Here is a 25,419-nt window from a genome sequence, read left to right as displayed (position 1 = left end):
GGAAGAACCCTGGAGATACTAAAAGGTATCAGATAGATTATATAATGGTAAGACAGAGATTTAGGAACCAGGTTTTAAATTGCAAGACATTTCCAGGGGCAGATGTGGACTCTGACCACAATCTATTGGTTATGACCTGTAGATTAAAACTGAAGAAACTGCAAAAAGGTGGGAATTTAAGGAGATGGGACCTGGATAAACTAAAAGAACCAGAGGTTGTACAGAGATTCAGGGACAGCATAAGGGAGCAATTGACAGGAATGGGGGAAATAAATACAGTAGAAGAAGAATGGGTAGCTTTGAGGGATGAAGTAGTGAAGGCAGCAGAGGATCAAGTAGGTAAAAAGACGAGGGCTAGCAGAAATCCTTGGGTAACAGAAGAAATATTGAATTTAATTGATGAAAGGAGAAAATATAAAAATGCAGTAAGTGAAACAGGCAAAAAGGAATACAAACATCTCAAAAATGAGATCGACAGGAAGTGCAAAATGGCTAAGCAGGGATGGCTAGAGGACAAATGTAAGGATGAAGAAGCCTATCTCACTAGGGGTAAGATAGATACCGCCTACAGGAAAATTAAAGAGACCTTTGGAGATAAGAGAATGACTTGTATGAATATCAAGAGCTCAGATGGAAACCCAGTTCTAAGCAAAGAAGGGAAAGCAGAAAGGTGGAAGGAGTATATAGAGGGTCTATACAAGGGCGATGTACTTGAGGACAATATTATGGAAATGGAAGAGGATGTAGATGAAGATGAAATGGGAGATACGATACTGCGTGAAGAGTTTGACAGAGCACTGAAAGACCTGAGTCGAAACAAGGCCCCCGGAGTAGACAATATTCCATTGGAACTACTGACGGCTGTGGGAGAGCCAGTCCTGACAAATCTCTACCATTTGGTGAGCAAGATGTATGAAACAGGCGAAATACCCTCAGACTTCAAGAAGAATATAATAATTCCAATCCCAAAGAAAGCAGGTGTTGACAGATGTGAAAATTACCGAACTATCAGCTTAATAAGTCACAGCTGCAAAATATTAACACGAATTCTTTACAGACGAATGGAAAAATTAGTAGAAGCCAACCTCGGGGAAGATCAGTTTGGATTCCGTAGAAACACTGGAACACGTGAGGCAATACTGTCTTTACGACTTATCTTAGAAGAAAGATTAAGGAAAGGCAAACCTACGTTTCTAGCATTTGTAGACTTAGAGAAAGCTTTTGACAATGTTGACTGGAATACTCTCTTTCAAATTCTAAAGGTGGCAGGGGTAAAATACAGGGAGCGAAAGGCTATTTACAGTTTGTACAGAAACCAGATGGCAGTTATAAGAGTCGAGGGACATGAAAGGGAAGCAGTGGTTGGGAAGGGAGTAAGACAGGGTTGTAGCCTCTCCCCGATGTTGTTCAATCTGTATATTGAGCAAGCAGTAAAGGAAACAAAAGAAAAATTCGGAGTAGGTATTAAAATTCATGGAGAAGAAATAAAAACTTTGAGGTTCGCCGATGACATTGTAATTCTGTCAGAGACAGCAAAGGACTTGGAAGAGCAGTTGAATGGAATGGACAGTGTCTTGAAAGGAGGATATAAGATGAACATCAACAAAAGCAAAACAAGGATAATGGAATGTAGTCTAATTAAGTCGGGTGATGCTGAGGGAATTAAATTAGGAAATGAGGCACTTAAAGTAGTAAAGGAGTTTTGCTATTTGGGGAGCAAAATAACTGATGATGGTCGAAGTAGAGAGGATATAAAATGTAGGCTGGCAATGGCAAGGAAAGCGTTTCTGAAGAAGAGAAATTTGTTAACATCCAGTATTGATTTAAGTGTCAGGAAGTCATTTCTGAAAGTATTCGTATGGAGTGTAGCCATGTATGGAAGTGAAACATGGACGATAAATAGTTTGGACAAGAAGAGAATAGAAGCTTTCGAAATGTGGTGCTACAGAAGAATGCTGAAGATTAGATGGGTAGATCACATAACTAATGAGGAAGTATTGAATAGGATTGGGGAGAAGAGAAGTTTGTGGCACAACTTGACCAGAAGAAGGGATCGGTTGGTAGGACATGTTCTGAGGCATCACCAATTTAGTATTGGAGGGCAGCGTGGAGGGTAAAAATCGTAGAGGGAGACCAAGAGATGAATACACTAAGCAGATTCAGAAGCATGTAGGTTGCAGTAGGTACTGGGAGATGAAAAAGCTTGCACAGGATAGAGTAGCATGGAGAGCTGCATCAGACCAGTCTCGGGACTGAAGACCACAACAACAACAACATGACAAAGATCACACAGATACCAAACGTCAAGACTGATAAACCAAAAACGAATAAGTGTGTCCTTAGCAAGTGAGTAGTCCGAGACGTTTGAAGTCACACTGTTGGTATGGTAAGAACTTCATCACAGGCTCCCCAGTCTACTCACAAGTGAAGTCAGTCTCTGGACAGGTCCCAAGCACCAACCACACATGCCAGAGCATCGACCAGAAGTCTCTTCCAGATTAAAGTCCAGCACCTAAGTGCCTCACATCCCTCCAGAAAAAAAATCTGTTTTCCCTCAGATTGCATAAAGGACTCTGCCTTCATGCCATCTTGAGCCAATCACAGAGCTCTAGAGGCGCTAAATCACACCTCCCACATGACAGCACAAACTCATGTCGAACCAGGGCAAGAGTTCAGAAACCTGCATCTCTGGAAAGAAAAAGAAACCTCCAATTACTGGCTTTTTTTAAGTTTTCACAGAGGGGGAAGATGATTTTCTCCGAAGTTGTGTTGCTTCCCGTGCCAACACACAGTAACAGAACGTACCAGCGCGACTTCAAACACTTTGTTAGAGGAAATGTTCAAAATGTCCTCCGTTAGCGAGTATACATGCATCCACCCTCCATCGCATGGAATCCCTGATGCGCTGATGCAGCCCTGGAGAATGGCGTATTGTATCACAGCCGTCCACAATACGAGCACGAAGAGTCTCTACATTTGGTACCGGGATTGCGTAGACAAGAGCTTCCAAATGCCCCCATAAATGAAAGTCAAGATGGTTGAGGTCAGGAGAGCGTGGAGGCCATGGAATTGGTCCGCCTCTACCAATCCATCGGTCACCGAATCTGTTGTTGAGAAGCGTACGAACACTTTGACTGAAATGTGCAGGAGCTCCATCGTGCATGAACCACATGTTGTACTTGTAAAGGCACATGTTCTAGCAGCACAGGTAGAGTATCCCGTATTAAATCATGATAACGTGCTCCATTGAGCGTAGGTGGAAGAACATGGTACCGGGATTGCGTAGACAAGAGCTTCCAAAAGCCCCCATAAATGAAAGTCAAGAGGGTTGAGGTCAGGAGAGCGTGGAGGCCATGGAATTGGTCCGCCTCTACCAATCCATCGGTCACCGAATCTGTTGTTGAGAAGCGTACGAACACTTTGACTCAAATGTGCAGGAGCTCCATCGTGCATGAACCACATGTTGTGTCGTACTTGTAAAGGCACATGTTCTAGCAGCACAGGTAGAGTATCCCGTATTAAATCGTGATAACGTGCTCCATTGAGCGTAGGTGGAAGAACATGGGGCCCAATCAAGACATCACCAACAATGCCTGCCCAAACGTTCACAGAAAATCTGTGTTGATGACGTGATTACACAATTGCGTGCGGATTCTCGTCAGCCCACACATGTTGATTGTGAAAATTTACAATTTGATCTCTTTGGAATGAAGCCTCATCCGTAAAGAGAACATTTGCACTGAAATGAGGATTGACACATTGTTGGATGAACTATCCTCAGAAGTGTACCCGTGGAGGGCAACCAGCTGCTGATAGTGCCTGCACACGCTGTACATGGTACGGAAACAACTGGTTCTCCCGTAGCACTCTCCATACAGTGACGTGGTCAACGTTACCTTGTACAGCAGCAACTTCTCTGACGCTGACATTAGGGTTATCGTCAACTGCACGAAGAATTGCCTCGTCCATTGCAGGTGTCATCGTCGTTCTAGGTCTTCCCCAGTCGCGAGTCATAGGCTGGAATGTTCCGTGCTCCCTAAGACGCCGATCAATTGCTTCGAACGTCTTCCTGTCGGTACACCTTCGTTCTGGAAATCTGTCTCGATACAAACGTACCGCGCCACGGCTATTGCCCCGTGCTAATCCATACATCAAATGGGCATCTGCCAACTCCGCATTTGTAAACATTGCACTGACTGCAAAACCACGTCCGTGATGAACACTAATCTGTTGATGCTACGTACTGATGTGCTTGATGCTATTACTGTAGAGCAATGAGTCGCATGTCAACACAAGCACCGAAGTCAACATTACCTTCCTTCAATTGGGCCACCTGGCGGTGAATCGAGGATGTACAGTACATACTGACGAAACTAAACTGAGCTCTAACATGGAAATTAAGCGTTTCCTGACACATGTCCACATAACATCTTTTCATTATTTGTGTGTGAGGAATGTTTCCTGAAAGTTTGGCCGTACCTTTTTTGTAACACCTGTATAAGTGCATGCAGAAAGTAAAGCTAATTTTAGTATGCAATTGACTTGTCTTTTAATATTTTACTTTGAAAATAATTAAGAATTTTCAAGAGTTTAATTAGAGGCTATAATTATATTCCACAACTTTAATCTTAACACAAGTTACTTATAGGAGATCCGTGAGTAATTTTTAAATTGTCTTTACAAATTTATGATCAGTCTGAAAATAGTCAGTCACAAGCACAATATACAGTGTCCATGCACGTCGTTTTGGCAGATTCTTCTAAAGCACCTTTTACATGTGATTTTTGAAGTTTTCCCGGTGTACTGAATATTCTTTGAGGTTTTGGGATTGCAGCCGGATCATGTTGACTTCTTGCCACAGTTGGCAACTGTTCAGCCATTTTCAGGCGATTGTCCCCCCACAGAGGGAGGTGGAGGGGGGGGGGGCAGCAGCTTAATATTCCGCTCGTCAGCCTACAGAAGAGCTAAAACGTAATGAGAAGATAACAAACAATAAAAACAGGCGATAGAACGGTGACTTTTTAAAAGCTGTAAAATGACGGGAAGTTAAAATCTAAAAACACGGGGTTGACAGCGCTAATTAAGACACGCAGTAAGTAAAAAGTTTGTGTTCTGCCTTACGGCAGGTCTAGTCATGGGAGAAGCCTCGTCAGAGAGGTCCACCGCATGAGCATCTAGGGAAGTGATTCCAGTGGTGGTTTCCCGTTGCCTTCCACTGGTGATGATGAAATGGTAATCAGGACAACACAACACCCAGTCACTGAGCGGAGAAAATGTCCGAGCCAGCCGGGAATCGAACCCGGGCCCCTTGGCGTGATAGACCGCCGCTCTGAACACTCAGCTATCGGGGCGGACACACAGTAAGTAAACAGGCTCAATTAAAAAACACGGCGACAGTCTGGTTTCTGTTCGCAGCACTTAAAAAAGGAGATGCACAACACTGAACACTCATGTAAACACTGCACTATAGAGTAGACACGAAGATGACACACCACAGCCTATGGAAGATTGGGGGGGGGGGGGGGAGGACACGGGACAGCCGAGGGGAAAAAACGGGGTGAGAAGAGGAAAAAGGAAAAGGGGGGGGGGAGGAGGACTGCTAGTTCACGGTGTCGGCTTTATGGCAAAAAGTTGGCGTGGAGACGCATGCGCATTGGCGGCCGTCACAGGGGCTTCCCCTACCGAAATCTGGACAAGGCATGGGATCCGATAATCTCTTTAATTTCTACTGAGAGAAACATTTCATTCACAATGACACGTCTGGTGACATCTGACGTTTGTTTTTAGTGCTCTCCAACAGAGAGCGGACATGTAGAAGTAGATATCCTCGGTGTAGTGAAGCAACTTAAATCACTTAATAAATGCAAGTCTTCTGGCCCAGACTGTATACCAGTCAGGTTCCTTTCAGAGTATGCTCATGCAATAGCTCCATACTCAACAATCATATACAACCATTCGCTCGACGAAAGATCCGTACCTAAAGACTGGAATATTGCATTCGTCAAACCATTATTCGAGATAGGTAGTAGGAGTAATGGCTCTGAGCACTATGGGACTCAACTGCTGAGGTCATTAGTCCCCTAGAACTTAGAACTAGTTAAACCTAACTAACCTAAGGACATCACAAACATCCATGCCCGAGGCAGGATTCGAACCTGCGACCGTAGCGGTCTTGCGGTTCCAGACTGCAGCGCCTTTAACCGCACGGCCACTTCGGCCGGCAGTAGGAGTAATCCTCTGATTTCCTGACCCATATCGTTAATGTCGATACGGAGCAGGATTTTGGAACATGTACCGTGTTCGAACATAGTGAATTAACCTCGAAGAAAACGGTGTATTGAAAGACAGTCAACACGGATTTAGAAAAGATTGTTCTTGTGAAACGTAAGTAACTCTTTCAAATTTCTAATGGCTCTAAGCACTATGAGACTTAACGTCGGAGGTTATCATTCCCCTAGACTTAGAACTACTTAAACCTAACTATCCTGAGGACATCACACACATCTACGCCCGAGGTAGGATTCGAACCTGCGACCGTAGCAGCAGCGCGGTGCCGGAGTGAAGCGCCTAGAACCACTCGGCCACAGCAACCGGCAACTAGCTCTTTACTCACAAGAAGTGTTGAGTGCTATTGACCAGTGATTTCAACTTGATCCCGTATTTCTGGATTTCCGGAAGGCTTTCTACACTGTACCACACTTGCAGCTTGTAGTGAAATTGCGTACTTATGAAATATCGTCTCATTTGTGTAACTGGATTCATGATTTTTCTGTCAGAGAGGTCGCAGGTCACAGTAATTGATGGAAAGTCATCGAGTAAAACAAAATTGATTTCTGGCGTTCCCCAAGGAAGTATTATAAGCCCTTTGCTGCTCCTTATCTATATAAACGATTTGGGAGCCAACCTGAACAGCCGTCTTAGGTTGTTTGCAGATGAGGCTGTCGTTTATCGATTAGTTAAGTCATCAGAAGATCAAAATAAATTGCACAACGATTTAGAAAAGATGTCTGTATGGTGCGAAAATTGGCAATTGACACCAAATAACGGAAAGTGTGAGATCATCCACATGAGTGGTAATAGGAATCCGCTAAACTTCGGTTACACTATACATCAATCAAATCTAAAGGCAGTACATTCAACTAAATACCTAGGTACTACAATTACGAATCCCTAAATTGGAAGGAACACATAGAAAATGTTGTGGGGAAGACTAACGAGAGACTGCGTTTTATTGGTAGGACACTTGGAAAATGTAATAGATCTCCTAAGGAACTACCTACACTAAGCTTGTTCGTCCTCTTTTAGAATACTGCAGTGCGGTGTGGGATGTTTACCAGATAGAATTGACGGAGTACATCGAGAAAGTTCAAAGAAGGGCAGCACGTTCTGTATTATTGCGAAATAGCAGAGAGTGTCACTAAAATGATACAGGATTTGGGCTGGACGTAATTAAAACAAAGGTGGTTCTCGTTGCGGCAGTATCTTTCCACGAAGTTGCAATCATCAACTTTCTCCTTCGAATGCGAAAATATTTTGTTGATGTCGACCTACGCAGGAAGGAACGACCACCGTAATAAAATAATGGAAATCAGAACTCGTAAATGTTCGTTCTTTCCGCGCGCTATACGAGATTGGAATAATAGAGATTTGTGAAGGTGGTTCGATGAACCCTCCGCCAGGCACTTAAATGTGATTTGTAGAGTATCCATGTAGATGTAGATGTAGATGTAGTTTCATCTTTACGCATTCGCCTGCGCGCCGTATATGGAATAGTATTTGCAGAGACAGAGGACTCTCCTGCGACGGTCGCCAATGCGCATGCGCGTTCTGCGCAGACTTTTGCTATAAAGTCGACACCGTGAACTATCTCCCTCCAGTTGCTGACACTCACCTGAAGATGGCTGGATGGTGGCCAGCCGAAATATTGTGGGAAGAAGTCAACATGATCTGGCTGCAATCCCGAAACCTCATAGAACACCTTTTACGTGTTCTTTAGGAATGCTGGCGTTTGCACCACGATTTCGACAACAATCGAATTTAAACCACACCACAGTGAGATTGCAAGTCTTGGCCGCGTCACGCTCTCACGCCGGCCGTTACGTAAACAGTCAGTGTTAAACGTCGTAACATTCCGAGTGTGTGTGTGTTTGTGTGTGTGTGTGTGTCCAGATTACGCAACTTTTGGTGCCATTAAAAGCAAAAGGCGAAGACTTTACGTGAATTCACTTACTGTCCGCCTCCGCAACATTCCAGCACCCGTAAGTAAACGTACTTTCATTGTCAATAAGCTTTTTCAGTAGGCGATGTAGTTATTTCGTATCACTAACTACCAGCATTTCACACGATATTCCATTTCTCTAAGTGTTAAGAATGCACACAACACAGTTAAGTATTCAGATGCATCAGTAAAGTTTATGTTTCTCCTTTCCTTATTTGTAGAGTACTCAATACAGGGTGCGGGCTCACTAACGGGTATTTTAATTACTGGATAATCAGAAATTCAAATGGCATTTTTTCTTCAGGTTACGGTTATTTACATTTTACACTTACCTCTTCCTGTGCGGTGAGAATGTGTGATTAATCGGGAAGTAAAATTTCGCGACCTTACAAAGACGGTAACACTTTTTCAACATAATTGGTACCCTCTATAGACATATATAGCAACTGGGATGCATACAACAGCAAGTAATTCTTTCTTCGTTTCTGTATAATTCAACTCACGTTCGCCTAGACTGCGACTAGCGAAAGCAATGGTTTTATGCTCTCCCTCTCCTGGGTCTGTTTCCCTCGAAATACTTCTGCCACTATGCCATATTCTGACGCATCATTTGCGTTGCCAAGTGGTTCCTTCTTTTCTTGTTGCTGTTCATTTTGTAGTATTTATGATGGGTCTTATACCAGTACTAGCGGTAAGTTGCGACCCTGGCTGATATAACAGGGCAATATTTTTTCGACTCTAATACACCCCCAGATGAAATTAGTATTAGCTTTATCCTCTCTTCTCAGAGTTTTTTTTTGTGTGGTCCGGATCCTTACTGCGGCGAAGATTCCTGGAACGCTTCCGTAAACTCTCTACTGCGCTACTAAATAAATGGCCACACTTCTCACAAGCAGTGGTATATTTCGCCCAACATTTTTACTATTACTTTTTACAACACAACTAACAATTACTATGGTAATACCACTCTCTTGAGTTCATTCAAAACGTCCGTACAGGTATATTATAGGACCTAGAAGAGAAACAGAAAAACAATTACCGCTCTTCAGTTGTTCATTACGCCTTTGTTGGTGTGTCGTTTAGTCCATGGCTCTCGGACTCAGGTACTTGCTGCACCATGGCACAAATGACTCCCAGACCACCAGTGGTTGTACTACTGTTTTAATGGTCCCCTTCTCGCCGGCTCCACCACCGCTCCACATTCACTGCAAACAGGAAAGGAAAACACACAATTTCCGTTTACCACGACATTTATCCTTATTCAACTTATTCACGAGCATCTCTTGTCGACAGCTTTCCAATGGTATGTTGGAATGTTCACAAATATCCCGAAGCACTACCTATCCTGCCACTCAGACAAGAGATCTCGTGCTTAAGCCTCCAGTTACATACACATTTTTACTAACACTTCTATTATTATTATCCTACTCTTACGTCTTAAAGCTGCCTTTACATAAACTCTCCAACATAACTTTTTATAATCGTTAATTATCACTCGTGACTATGTTCACATAAGTACTTAACTACTTTGTTCCTGTTTGGCAGGATTTATTCATTTTATTCATACTTGTAATATTATTTCTCATATCTTGTTACCTCCTTTAATATTATGGCTATCTTTTCTAGAGGACGCAAAGTATCTGAGGAACGTGCATGGTAGTAAAACATATTACTTGTCATTAACATTGTTTTTAAGTTCCTTTTCACTTGTTATCCTCTTACCCTCATAACCAATGAACCATTTTTGTTTCTGATTTAAGACAATTTTACTATCTATCTACTGGATACTTGTGAGACATTTATTCTGATATACTTAGATATCACAATATTATTCGTCTTTAAATACTATGGATTATCCTTTTAACAAAACTTATCCTCACTTCCACCACTTCTGCGTCTTAGTACAGTAAAATATTTCTATTTCCTTCACTGTGGTAGTGCCCCATATTAATTCATATTCTACTATGGTACAGGTCAATCCTTTCTTGGTGCCCCTGCCCTCACAGTATAGGTCAGCATCTCTTAGGTCCGCCTATCTGCCTGTTATACATCATTCCTAATTAGAGAGTACACTCCACATTTCAGATATATTTATATTTTCAATTACTTTTCTCTCTACCTTCTCCCATATTACTTTGAGGTTCCCTTATGATTTTCATGTCTGTACTCTATTTCAGGTGTTAAGTCTTATGCTTACTACCTCCTCATATCTTAACTCATCTATTCACGACACAACACGCCTAAGTATTCTTAATTGCAATCTGTTCTTTCTTTTGTTCTCTCTTTTCTTAAAACCCAAGCTCCAGCTAGATTACTAATTCATAACATTACTGTTTCTACTGCTCTCTTCTATTAATCCATTGTCTGTACCTCTACCCTATCTTTCTATTTTTCATCATATTATTGTAGTCATGTCAAATACTATTTAGTTCTTGGTTGCTTGTCCTCTCTCCCCTCCTAATTTATCACACGACTGTATATATATATATATATATATATATATATATATATATATATATATATATAATTTTTAAGTTTGTTTATTACACAGTTTGATTATGTTTTTTTAGTTTGTCAGCATTATGTAAACCTTTCTCCTGACCAGTATGTGGATCAATTAAATAGTGTGCTTTCGGGTGTGAACTATCCATGATCTTAAATGGTCCTGCGTATTTCGGAAAAAATTTCTGCGTTTCCTTTTTAAGGTTAGAGCTATGATGTTCTTCTTTTACCAACACAAGATAATTTATTTCAAATTTGGGTTTATTGCTGACATATTATAATTTCGTAATCTTTTATCACCTGATCTATGCAATTGGTTTTCTACTATATTGTCTAAGTTAGCACTATCTTCCTGCTGTATCTCTGGTCGTTTGAAGAATTTTAATAGTGGTTCCCCTATAATTTTTTTTCATAGTATTTCTATGGGAGACAATCCCATAGACAAATGGGATAGTTCATACAAAACTATTTGAAACTCTGGCACTAATTTTGCCCAAGTTGTATGTCTCAGTGAACAGTAAGTTCTGCATAAAGGTCCTGTCTGCATCATAACTCGTTCACATGGATTCGATTTTGGATTATATTTTGAAATCGTGACATGCCTTACGTTCTCCCAAGCTAGAAACTCTTTAAATGATTGACTCACAGACTATGAACCATTATCTGTTAATAATCTCCTAGGTTTTCCTACCTCAACAAAATATTTGCACATACAGGTTATAACTGTTTTTGTGTTAGCTTGTTTAATTTGATGTAATGTAACATATTTAGAACAACACTCTAATAGAATGTAAATATATCTGACTTGTTGGTAATCGTCCATAAAATCCGAAGCTGTTAAATCATGTAAAGCTCTAGGTATTATAGTATACATTGTGTAATGTGTTCCTTTATTATTTTCGTTCACCCTTGGACAGACTTGATAGGTTCGTAATAATCTCCACCAGTATTTCACATTCTCTGAATACAAGAAAGGAAATCGCACAGTTTCGCTTTCCCACTACATTTATCCTTATTTAACTTACTCATGAGCATGTCTTGTCGACGGCTTTCCAATGGTGTGTTGGGATGTTTACAAATATCGCGAAACACTACATAACGCAACGCCACTCGTTCATTGGCTGCTGTTTAATTCAAAAGCTTTCGATCACGAAAAATCGTGTCATAAATGCCAATTCGTGCAGATAACAATCCCAGCCAAAGGAGCCAATCAAAGACTTTATCAGGAAATAACTGGGAAAAATATAATTATTTGTGACTCATTCGTTGTTTGGGTATTCATCTATACAACATAAGTAGGAAACACTACACTGGGCTGATAAAAGTCATGGGATACTGATATGCAGATATACAGATGGCGGTAGTGTCGCGTACACAAGGTATGAAAGGGCAGTGAATTGGCGGAGCTGTCATTTATTCGCAGGTGTCATTTATTCGGATAGTGACAGTGACACGTAAAGTGCCCTCCGCCACACACCGTTGGGTGACTTGCGGAGTATAAATGTAAATGTAGATGTAGATGTGATTCATGTGAAACATGTCCGACGTGATTGCGGCCCCACGACGGGAATTAACAGACTTTGAACGCGGAATGGTAATTGGAGCTAAACGCATGGGACGTTCCATTTCGGAAATCGTTAGGAAATTCAATATTAGGAATCCACAGTGTCAAGAGTGTGCCGAGAATATCAAATTTCAGGCATTATCTCTCACCACGGACATACGGACATCACAGTGGCCTACTTAATGAGTGAGAGCTGAGGCGTTTTGGTAGAGTAGTCAGATCCAACAAACAAAGAACCTTGTGTGAAATAACCACAGAAATCAATGTGGGGCGTAAGTCGAACGAATCCGTTAGGACAGTGCGGTGAAATTTGACGTTAATGGAATATGGCAGCAGGCGACCAAGGCGAGTGCCTTTGCTAACAGCACGATATCGCCTGCAGTGCCTCTCATGGGCTCATGACCTTATCGGTTGGACCCTAGATGACTGTTAACGGGTGGCCTGATGAGATAAGTCCAAATTTCAGTTGGTCAGAGCCGAAAGTAGGGTTCGAGTGTGGCGCAGACATCATGAAGCCATGGAGCTTAATTGTCAATAAGGCACTGGGCAAGCTGGCGGTGGCTCCATAATGTTGTGGGCTGTGTTTATATTACGTAGGACCGATTGTTATCTGGAGATGGTTATGTTCGGCTCCTTGGAGGCCGTTTCCAGCCCTTCACGGACTACATGTTCACAAACAACGATGGAATTTTTGCGGGTGACTATGATGAAAGACTACACAGAATTATATTACCTCAGATGTAAGACAGGATATAACTTACTCCATGAAATCAGAGTGATGGTTATTTGCTTTTATTTTCTTTTACTTCAGTTATTGCCTTAAGGTACTCAGTGATACCCATCTGTAGAGGTAATCATCAGCATATTACTTAAACAATTAAGGTTAATGAGCCTTGTGCCCTCTTTCCACGTTCATTAGTTACTTATATACACAAGTGAAAGTTTTCTTTTTGAATCCTGTAGGAATATAGTCCTTCGATTTCCTTACTTGTAGGACAAACTAACAGAGGACTTCCTTTGTGTTCTACATCTACATCTACATTTATAATCCGCAAGCCACCCAACGGTGTGTGGCGGAGGGCACTTTACGTGCCACTGTCATTACTTCCCTTTCCTGTTCCAGTCGCGTATGGTTCGCGGGAAGAACGACTGCCGGAAAGCGTCTGTGCGCGCTCGAATCTCTCTAATTTTACATTCGTGATCTCCTCGGGAGGTACAAGTAGGGGGAAGCAATATATTCGATACCTCATCCAGAAACGCACCCTCCTGAAACCTGGCGAGCAAGCTACACCGCGATGCAGAGCGCCTCTCTTGCAGTCTGCCACTTGAGTTTATTAAACATCTCCGTAACGCTATCACGGTTACCAAATAACCCTGTGACGAAACGCGCCGCTCTTCTTTGGATCTTCTCTATCTCCTCCGTCAACCCGATCTGGTACGGATCCCACACTGATGAGCAATACTCAAGTATAGGTCGAACGAGTGTTTTGTAAGCCACCTCCTTTGTTGATGGACTACATTTTCTAAGCACTCTCCCAATGAATCTCAACCTGGTACCCGCCTTACCAACAATTAATTTTATATGATCATTCCCCTTCAAATCGTTCCGCACGCATACTCCCAGATATTTTACAGAAGTAACTGCTACCAGTGTTTGTTCTGCTATCATATAATCATACAATAAAGGATCTTTCATTTTATGTATTCGCAATACATTACATTTGTCTATGTTAAGGGACAGTTGCCACTCCCTGCACCAAGTGCCTATCCGCTGCAGATCTTCCTGCATTTCGCTACAATTTTCTAATGCTGCAACTTCTCTGTATACTACAGCATCATCCGCGAAAAGCCGCATGGAACTTCCGACACTATCTACTAGGTCATTTATATACACTCCTGGAAATTGAAATAGGAACACCGTGAATTCATTGTCCCAGGAAGGGGAAACTTTATTGGCACATTCCTGGGGTCAGATAATCACATGATCACACTGACAGACCCACAGGCACATAGACACAGGCAACAGAGCATGCACAATGTCGGCACTAGTACAGTGTATATCCACTTTTCGCAGCAATGCAGGCTGCTATTCTCCCATGGAGACGATCGTAGAGATGCTGGATGTAGTCCTGTGGAACGGCTTGCCATGCCATTTCCACCTGGCGCCTCAGTTGGACCAGCGTTCGTGCTGGACGTGCAGACCGCGTGAGACGACGCTTCATCCAGTCCCAAACATGCTCAATGGGCGACAGATCCGGAGATCTTGCTGGCCAGGGTAGTTGACTTACACCTTCTAGAGCACGCTGGGTGGCACGGGATACATGCGGACGTGCATTGTCCTGTTGGAACAGCAAGTTCCCTTGCTGGTCTAGGAATGGTAGAACGATGGGTTCGATGATGGTTTGGATGTACCGTGCACTATTCAGTGTCCCCTCGACGATCACCAGTGGTGTACGGCCAGTGTAGGAGATCGCTCCCCACACCATGATGCCGGGTGTTGGCCCTGTGTGCCTCGGTCGTATGCAGTCCTGATTGTGGCGCTCACCTGCACGGCGCCAAACACGCATATGACCATCATTGGCACCAAGGCAGAAGCGACTCTCATCGCTGAAGACGACACGTCTCCATTCGTCCCTCCATTCACGCCTGTCGCGACACCACTGGAGGCGGGCTGCACGATGTTGGGGCGTGAGCGGAAGACGGCCTAACGGTGTGCGGGACCATAGCCCAGCTTCATGGAGACGGTTGCGAATGGTCCTCGCCGATACCCCAGGAGCAACAGTGTCCCTAATTTGCTGGGAAGTGGCGGTGCGGTCCCCTATGGCACTGCGTAGGATCCTACGGTCTTGGCGTGCATCCGTGCGTCGCTGCGGTTCGGTCCCAGGTCGACGGGCACGTGCACCTTCCGCCGACCACTGGCGACAACATCGATGTACTGTGGAGACCTCACGCCCCACGTGTTGAGCAATTCGGCGGTACGTCCACCCGGCCTCCCGCATGCCCACTATATGCCCTCGCTCAAAGTCCGTCAACTGCACATACGGTTCACGTCCACGCTGTCGCGGCATGCTACCAGTGTTAAAGACTGCGATGGAGCTCCGTATGCCACGGCAAACTGGCTGACACTGACGGCGGCGGTGCACAAATGCTGCGCAGCTAGCGCCATTCGACGGCCAACACCGCGGTTCCTGGTGTGTCCACTGTGCCGTGCGTGTGATCATTGCTTGTACAGCCCTCTCGCAGTGTCCGGAGCAAGTATGGTGGGTCTGACACACCGGTGTCAATGTGTTCTTTTTTCCATTTCCAGGAGTGTATATTGTGAAAAGCAATGGTCCCATAACACTCCCCTGTGGCACGCCAGAGGTTACTTTAACGTCTGTAGACGTCTCTCCATTGATAACAACATGCTGTGTTCTGTTTGCTAAAAACTCTTCAATCCAGCCACACAGCTGGTCTGATATTCCGTAGGCTCTTACTTTGTTTATCAGGCGACAGTGCGGAACTGTATCGAACGCCTTCAGGAAGTCAAGAAAAATAGCATCTACCTGGGAGCCTGTATCTAATATTTTCTAGGTCTCATGAACAAATAAAGCGAGTTGGGTCTCACACGATCGCTGTTTCCGGAATCCATGTTGATTCCTACATAGTAGATTCTGGGTTTCCAAAAACGACATGATACTCGAGCAAAAAACATGTTCTAAAATTCTACAACAGATCGACGTCAGAGATATAGGTCTATAGTTTTGCGCATCTGCTCAACGACCCTTCTTGAAGACTGGGACTACCTGTGCTCTTTTCCAATCATTTGGAACCCTCCGTTCCTCTGGAGACTTGCGGTACACGGCTGTTAGAAGGGGGGCCAGTTCTTTCGCGTACTCTGTGTAGAATCGAATTGGTATCCCGTCAGGTCCAGTGGACTTTCCTCTGTTGAGTGATTCCAGTTGGTTTTTTATTCCTTGGACACTTATTTCGATGTCAGCCATTTTTTTGTTTGTGCGAGGATTTAGAGAAGGAACTGCAGTGCGGTCTTCCTCTGTGAAACAGCTTTGGAAAAAGGTGTTTAGTATTTCAGCTTAACGCGTGTCATCCTCTGTTTCAATGCCATCATCATCACGGAGTGTCTGGATATGCTGTTTCGAGCCACTTACTGATTTAACGTAAGACCAGAACTTCCTAGGATTTTCTGTCAAGTCGGTACATAGAATTTTACTTTCGAATTCACTGAACGCTTCACGCATAGCCCTCCTTACGCTAACTTTGACATCGTTTAGCATCTGTTTGTCTGAGATGTTTTGGCTGCGTTTAAACTTGGAGTGAAGCTCTCTTTGCTTGTGTTACTTATTGGATTTCAAGTGCCCTCATTCTCTTATGTCGCCACTATTGCGGGGGGCGGGGGTGAATTAATGAGGCCAAAGATAGTTTGTCGAACTTACAGTCACAGGTCCTGCCTCCTCCTTGACCTCCACAACAATGACCACGGCATTTTGTTTTCTCCACTGGTTCAGTTGTGAACGTAGTTGCTCATAAGTATTCTTAACATTAAAGTATCGTTGATTTCTTTGATTAGGGTGTCACTGGTTTCTGGATTTTTTGTGATTAACGTTAAACTATGGCTCAATCTGTGGACCTGAAAAGTCTGGTTCCAACTATTATGATTATTCCATGGCCGTGTTCCATTATTTTTACAGGTGGGGTGATATCTGTCACCAGTTGCCATTCTTTTATTCCTCAGAGAACTACTATTTGACAGGCGACCACCCAGCGTTTGAGGACCCAGTGGTGGAGCAAGGAAGCCAGTGGGAGCATCAGCTTAATGCTAGTGATTGTTATTGTACTGACTCGAGTCATTGCCATTTCGATGACTCTGTTATTACCGCTGGCTATTATGTCCTTGTTTATCAAATGGCTCTGAGCACTATGGGACTTAACATCTGAGGTCATCAGTCCCCTAGAACTTAGAACTACTTAAACCTAACTAACCTCAGTACATCACACACATCCATCGCCGAGGCAGCATTCGAACCTGCGACCGCAGCACTCGCGCGGTTCCGGACTGAAGCGTCTAGAACCGCTCGGCCACTGCGGCCGGTCCATGTTTATCAAATTAGTTGAATCTAGAATGGAAGAATGGAAGAAATTCCAAATTAGGTTCAAGGACTTGTTCCACTTTTTCTCTGACATCGATCGGAAGTTCCCTTTACGTATGAATAACACATCTCTGTAGGATGTTGTTTCGTCCCAGAAAGGAGTTTTATTTAAACATCTCTCAAAGCATTTTCTTACACTCCATTGTTCGCCATTACAAGGTTCAGGATTAAAAAGTTCCTATCGCAATGTCTCCTCTATACACTGGGACCAACACTTCATTAAAAAAGTATTCTCTTGTAAAACAATGCCGGCCGAAGTGGCCGTGCGGTTAAAGGCGCTGCAGTCTGGAACCGCAAGACCGCTACGGTCGCAGGTTCGAATCCTGCCTCGGGCATGGATGTTTGTGATGTCCTTAGGTTAGTTAGGTTTAACTAGTTCTAAGTTCTAGGGGACTAATGACCTCAGCAGTTGAGTCCCATAGTGCTCAGAGCCATTTTTTTTTTGTAAAACAATAAACTGGCAGCCAAGATCGCAGGAATTCTTTTTATTCCATGATTTCCGATTTCGGCGAAACTAAAGCGGCCATTATCGGATCTCAGGACACATAAAAGTTACAACATCAAGGCTTCTGTTGAGGTTTCTTTTTTTCTGCTTTGAAGTTGTTACTTGTATGTGTCCTAACATCCGATGATGGCGGCTTTAGTTTCTCCGAAATCGGTAATCATGGAATAAAAAGAATTACTGCGATATTGGCTACTGGTTTATTGTTTTACAAGCATCTAGATCGCTCCCACAAGAGTGTTCCCTACAAAAATTATTCTCTAACTGCGCATCTGTTCAATACTCCGTGGTTTTGGATACCCAATGGGTGACCCTACCCTTTTGGGTAACGCACCTTAGAAAGATTTGATAAAAATGACCAAGTGTACACTTTTAATTACAGTAATTAACACCAGAAATTTGCTGTGTTTTCAGAGACTGTCATCTAGCAAAACACAAGAAAGAGTGGGCTCTGTTGCCATACTCCTATCTGTAAGGTTTTGAGGTGGTCGATTACTTCTATATATTTTGTCAGGATACATATTTTCAGGAGACTCTGGGTGGCGACGGACACTTTACTCATAACTGTATGGGCTGCACCATTTCTGACTTGTTCCTCAAGGGGGGACGTTCATGAAAAACACACACTATTTAAAATATGCACCAAATCTATAATTTTGAAGATACCGCAATGAAATTTTGTACGATGCCTTAAATGAAATTAACACATTTACTGTTAATTTTATCGGATTACATACGTTTCACTTTTTATGGACTTTAAAAATTTAATTTTAAAAAATAATTCAGGTTATTTTTCTCCAGAATCTATTCAAGGGATTTCTACAAATTTTCTCTCTTTATCTCTTTGCATATACTCACTTACTCTCATTAGATTTTTTGAATACACCTAATTGGAGAATTATTATAATTTTTTAATTATGAATCTTTAAGTATAATGTAAAATTTATGAAAAATTCCAAGCACTATGCCCCATGTCTCATCTTACACTCAGAATTTCAAAATTTACTCGAGACAACATTTATTGGGTTCATAGAAATTACTAAACAAAATTTCATTACTGTAGCCTTCATAGATTTGAGGAAAAGGTATATAAATTTAAAAAAAACATAATTTTCAGGAAAAGCAATTTGAAACTTAAGCTAACGTTTTTCCTTATGTCACCTCTTGAGAAGGCCCCAATTTTGTACTCAGGATCCTCTTTCCCTTCAAGGCTTCTCTTGAGGTTTCTTGTTTTGTGCCTTCTTCCCTTTACCAGTTCTTCATTTGTCTTTTCAAATGCAGAGAGCAAAGAGGGGCTGTAAATCTTTTTTTCTCAAGATGTCTCGAGTGAAATTACGTCTCTTAAAACCCATTCTCTCTCATATCTTCACCCTCACTACATTCTCATTATTAAAATCAAGAATTGCATCACACGTAGCAATTATGACAGCTGTAGCAGATGAAAATGTGGTTTTAGAACATCATTTCCATATAAGTGAATTTAGAAACTCATTTGGATTCTGGATTTTGCCACGAACACTCGTTTTTAGACGTTCATAATCGGCGAGAAACCAGTAAATGGGTTTGACAACATCATGATACATATTCATATTTGACAATATACATCAACATGTCTTGTCCATGTCCAAATTTTCTACGTAGTCTCCATCACGTTCTATGGTCGTACGGCAAAGTTGTGGAAGAGCATGTATGGCCAGGTTGTAAAAGCTCTTGTACTGTAGACGTAGTCATGTTTTCACTGCATGACTGACACTCTTGTGATCTTCTAAGTGTGTTCCCCATCTTCAACCTTCAACAATTCAAATGAAATGGTCTTTCTTTCAATCTTGTGCTCCGCTGTGAGCATTCGTGGAACACATCGTGAGCACCTCTTTGAATATCCGAGACTCTCCATCGTTGCAGAAGCACTTCCGATGCTGGCCGACAACTGTAGAGACAATTGTCGAGTTGTGATGCGCCGGTCGGCAAGAATAATAACCGAAGTCTACCAGCTGCTTTGCCCACGACTGAACCTATCTGATCATTCCATTTCATGTTCCTACACAGTGTTGCACCCTGGTATTTTTATGAATTGACCGATTCCAACAGCGACTCATTGATATATTCATAGGATACAATGTTTCAATGTTTTCTCCTTTTGTGAAGTGCAAAATTTTACATTTCTGAACATATGCAGTAAGCTGCCGATCTCTGTACCACAATAGAATCTTATCAAAACTTTATGCAGCTTCTTTCAGATAGTGCTTCATTGTAGATAACTGCATTATCTGCAAAAAGCCTGATTTCACTATTAATATTGTCTGCACGGTCATTAATATACAATATGAACATTAAGGGCTCCAACACACATCACTGAGGCACACCAGATGCTACTTTTAAATCTGACGATGACTATCCATCCAAGATACCGTGCTGTGCCCCAGCCCCGTTACATTTTCAACTCGATGTTTGTATGACTTAGTTTTCTGTTCTTCCAGTTTGTTGTTTGTGGGCTTCATAAAAGCATTGATTGCTCCATAAGCACTGGTTTGTGTGAAAAATGCTACATAACTTTTCACTTCTTTTTGTGTGTTGTATATTTTTCTATATCCTTTGAAATGTCCGCCAGTATAAACAAAACTGCGTATATGCATAGGTATACAGCAATTTGAAAAATTTCTTAGTATTTATCGGGTATCACTAAGGAGTGAAACATCATCACCAATCACTCCAGTGACATAGAAATCTATGGGTTTAATACGAATACGAATGATTGCCTTAAAATCTCATGCACCTCTCTCCCTCGGTCCACACTTATGAATGCGAGTAGTGCTTATCGCCAAGGTGCTACTATCGAGATGGTACATCATATGTGGGCCAAATTGGGTGAAATTGCTCCTGGTTAACCAGATTTATACCTACTTTTGCAGGTCACCCCCATTCTCACGCCATCCCCCCTATACTAAGGGTGACGACACACGTGGCACATTTCTGTCCTGTCTTACATTAGGTGCTTATTATGTCATGTTTCCAGTGTTGGGAGACATGTTGGACAATAACTTTGAACCGTGATTTATTTTCAAAGAATATTCTTAAGACTTTATTTTATTTACTAGCGATTCATCAAGAACATTAACACATTTAATCACACTATGTAAGCATGGAAGTAGTTGCTAGGGAGTAACTGATGAAATCATAACCAAATTCCTTTTAACAAATGGGAATTTTACTCACTTTAATAGTGCCTAAAAGCATTTTTTAAAAGAAACACATTTAAAATTATAATCAGAAAGCACCCTCTAAATATCAAGTTACAATTTATTCAGAGGCAGAAAGTTGACTATATGAGCTTTCGGGCTGAGAACCTTGCCGCTACCTTTTGACACAGCCGTAGTTACGACCGCTCACAACAGCCTCTGAAAGACTACACTGGTGCTAATCTGCAACACACCAGATTACTTTAAACTAAGAGTTTTAACAATTTACACAAGCACACAAACTATGCAGCCCCCCCCCCTCCCCCCGTAGGAGGGATGGAAATGGAAATGGTACAAAACACTAACAATTAAAATATTAACCTTGCCACCGTAGGTGCAACTTGATTTTAACTTCTAAGAAAAGTCTGACGGTGAAAGGGTGGCAACTTTATATACTAAAATGATCATTTAAATAAAAGCCCATGAAATGCAATCTTACATAAAATTCTACAAGGTTGTCCAAACAATAGTTAAGATGCTCTACAGTACACAGATACCGCCTCTCAAGATCATAGGCAATAATATCAAAGTTTTCAAAGATCAAAACATATTTCATGTACTAGGCCATTACACGCCAAGCAATAAATTCGTTAACACACCAAATCCGACAAACATGACTACCCCTCACTATACGCCGCGGCCCACTGGACTCACGTGGCTATCTCACATGCACCGACGCTCAAGATGGACAAGTCATCTTGTGTCTCAGTGCGCGACCGACCAACTGATCGATCCAACCGCCAATGACCATTGCCTGAGCAAACTCGAGCAGACTGGCGGCCTAACGCGCAGATTCAAATGCAGGAACTAAGCCCCGACCGGGCGATCACTCGCTGCTGACTGCCAACTCGTCCAACAACGGAGTAACGACGAACCCGACTCAGTCCACAACCCAACAGTGACTGAGACTTAGAGCCGAATGACTAACATGCGAGTGTTTGCCTTCTGACTGACTCTGTCGATCCACTGCACTGAGTCGCAGACTGACTCAGACTGACACAAGCAGCCCCCTTGCTAGCTCATAGCGCCCTTTAAATGCACGTGAACGGGCAAACTTTACCCTTTCCCACCAGAGGGAGACACCAAAGCTGCGATTGCCACAGCGGCACCAACGCCAGAAACGGAGGGCGACTGCTTCACACTACGCGCTGCGGCGCGTTCTTCAAAACAGCCGTTTTTACCACGGCTCAAACGTCACGTTTTGGTATTGCAGGACGAGATGCTGCGTCAGCAGAGCCTGGAGCTGGACGAGGCTCCAGCACGCAAGCCTGGCCCTCTGCCCCTGCTGGAGCTGCCCCCGCTGGATCGGTCCAGAGGTCCAGGTTGGCCCCCAGACTCGGCCAGCACCGCCTCCACGTGAGTCTCTCGCTGGCGCTGCAGCAACACGGTGCCTGGGAAACCAGTATGAAGAGGACAATTATTTATGCAAAAAGATACTGTTGTCTATATTTCACAGCTTTTCTGTTTTACTCTTAAGCAAGGCTGCAGCAGCAACTGTGTAAATATAATAAATGTCATAAAAACAACCACGAGTTGCAGAAGGTAGTAGCCAGAAGCTTGACCTAGGTTTCAACTAATATAAATGGGCTTTGTTTACAAGCCTTATTGCGTTTTACATGTTGATCGTAATGTGCCACCACTAGGCTCAATCATAACTAAAACTGACGATCGTAAAAGCCAGACGACTGTTTTTACGATCGTCAATTTTAGTTATGACCAAGCTTAGTGGTGGAACATCATGATCAGCATGTAAAATGTAATAAGACTTCTGAAGAAGGCCCTTTCGTATGAGTTGAAACCTACGTCAAGAGCTTTTCACTACTACCTTCCGCAACTCGTGGCTGTTTTTATTCCATTTATTTCCTGTTTTACACCAACCAGTTTGGGGATCAAATCCTATCTTCTAGTGATACTATTCCAAGGTGCCACTGGTACGAGGGCAGTTCAATAAGTAATGCAACACATTTTTTTTCTGAAACGGGGGTTGTTTTATTCAGCATTGAAATACACCAGGTTATTCCCCAATCTTTTAGCTACACAACACTATTTTTCAACGTAATGTCCATTCAATGCTATGGCCTTACGCCACCTTGAAATGAGGGCCTGTATGCCTGCACGGTACCATTCCACTGGTCGATGTCGGAGCCAACGTCGTACTGCATCAATAACTTCTTCATCATCCGCGTAGTGCCTCCCACGGATTGCGTCTTTCATTGGGCCAAACATATGGAAATCCGACGGTGCGAGATCGGGGCTGTAGGGTGCATGAGGAAGAACAGTCCACTGAAGTTTTGTGAGCTCCTCTCGGGTGCCAAGACTTGTGTGAGGTCTTGCGTTGTCATGAAGAAGGAGAAGTTCGTTCAGATTTTTGTGCCTACGAACACGCTGAAGTCGTTTCTTCAATTTCTGAAGAGTAGCACAATACACTTCAGAGTTGATCGTTTGACCATGGGGAAGGACATCGAACAGAATAACCCCTTCAGCGTCCCAGAAGACTGTAACCATGACTTTACCGGCTGAGGGTATGGCTTTAAACTTTTTCTTGGTAGGGGAGTGGGTGTGGCGCCACTCCATTGATTGCCGTTTTGTTTCAGGTTCGAAGTGATGAACCCATGTTTCATCGCCTGTAACAATCTTTGACAAGAAATTGTCACCCTCAGCCACATGACGAGCAAGCAATTCCGCACAGATGGTTCTCCTTTGCTCTTTATGGTGTTCGGTTAGACAACGAGGGACCCAGCGGGAACAAACCTTTGAATATCCCAACTGGTGAACAATTGTGACAGCACTACCAACAGAGATGTCAAGTTGAGCACTGAGTTGTTTGATGGTGATCCGTCGATCATCTCGAACGAGTGTGTTCGCACGCTCCGCCATTGCAGGAGTCACAGCTGTGCACGGCCGGCCCGCACGCGGGAGATCAGACAGTCTTGCTTGACCTTGCGGCGATGATGACACACGCTTTGCCCAACGACTCACCGTGCTTTTGTCCACTGCCAGATCACCGTAGACATTCTGCAAGCGCCTATGAATATCTGAGATGCCCTGGTTTTCCGCCAAAAGAAACTCGATCACTGCCCATTGTTTGCAACGCACATCCGTTACAGACGCCATTTTAACAGCTCCGTACAGCGCTGCCACCTGTCGGAAGTCAATGAAACTATACGAGACGAAGCGGGAATGTTTGAAAATATTCTACAAGAAATTTCCGGTTTTTTCAACCAAAATTGGCCGAGAAAAAAAATGTGTTGCATTACTTATTGAACTGCCCTCGTACATTCCAGTGTAATATGAAGCAAAGCTTTTCGAATTACAAATGGTGTTATGTGGTAATTCGAAATACACCGAGATCTTGCGGAATACAACAACGAAATGAACTAATGATAAAGAATAGATGGTGTAATATATAACGTAAATTACAAATTGAAGGAGGTTCGTTGTATCTACGATGCACGTGCTGGGTCCAACGTCGTGCGGAAACCACTCCCACGGAGGCAGGCTGCCATCATATCACCTCATATGCCATGACCGCTGTCTTGGACTCAGTCATATGGCGTTGGCGCTATCCGGCACTTCAGAATTGTGTGTCAGCAGCATCGCCTCACAGGGCTGTAGGCCAACTCAGGTTGAAAGCTTACAAAGTAATGGTGGTGTATCGCCTGGTGAATTCAGATACTGCTGCTCAACGTTAGTGCTGCAACTGCCCATTGCAGTCTGTGCGATGGAGAAGCTGTTTCCCGAAATGCTCTATTTCTGTGAGGCACCACCTCTTTTCCCGCGGGTTCGCCTGGGTACACGTTTGTCACGTATATTTCACACATTTACATAGCTCACATACATTTAACATACACACATTAAAAAAAGGTTTTGCATGATCTCGGTTCCCAGAACTCCTCAAGATAGACGTTGACTGTGGATATTGTATAACAGACATAGTCCCTTTGACTGTTTAGAGTAGTCACAAAAGCCGCCCAAAATGTAAACAACCATCCATGAACAGCGCCTGTTACATGGAGGAAGTCCGACAGCCGATCAGTTCCAGTCATTCCACCAGGAAGGAGGTACACGGCTCGTGTTGTCTGTATTTCAACCATGCCTAGACGGTCAATACCGTGGCTCGACCGCGTCTGCATCGTTACTTTGTGCCAGGAAGGGCTCTCAACAAGGAAAGTGCCCAGCCGTCTCGGAGTGAACTAAAGCGATGTTGTTCGGACATGGAGGAGATACAGAGCGACAGGAACTGTCGATGC

The 25,419-nt window shown here is 43.1% G+C and overlaps 1 protein-coding gene across 1 annotated transcript in view; it reads left to right on the top strand.

The window, feature by feature from the left end:
* Window positions 1–22,388: 22,388 nt before the first annotated feature.
* The window catches only part of LOC126474311 (proton-coupled amino acid transporter-like protein CG1139), a 70,226-nt gene continuing 67,195 nt past the window's right edge, over window positions 22,389–25,419 (top strand). Inside the window, exon 1 of the mRNA XM_050101777.1 lies at window positions 22,389–22,525. Coding sequence (XP_049957734.1) covers window positions 22,389–22,525 — 137 coding nt within the window. The remainder of the gene's footprint in view (window positions 22,526–25,419) is intronic.

The sequence above is a fragment of the Schistocerca serialis genome, chromosome 4, assembly GCF_023864345.2.
Source record: "Schistocerca serialis cubense isolate TAMUIC-IGC-003099 chromosome 4, iqSchSeri2.2, whole genome shotgun sequence".
In the NCBI taxonomy this organism is placed as follows: domain Eukaryota; kingdom Metazoa; phylum Arthropoda; class Insecta; order Orthoptera; family Acrididae; genus Schistocerca; species Schistocerca serialis.
Note: the sequence above shows the minus strand (reverse complement) of the source record. Positions and strands in the feature narration are given on the sequence as shown.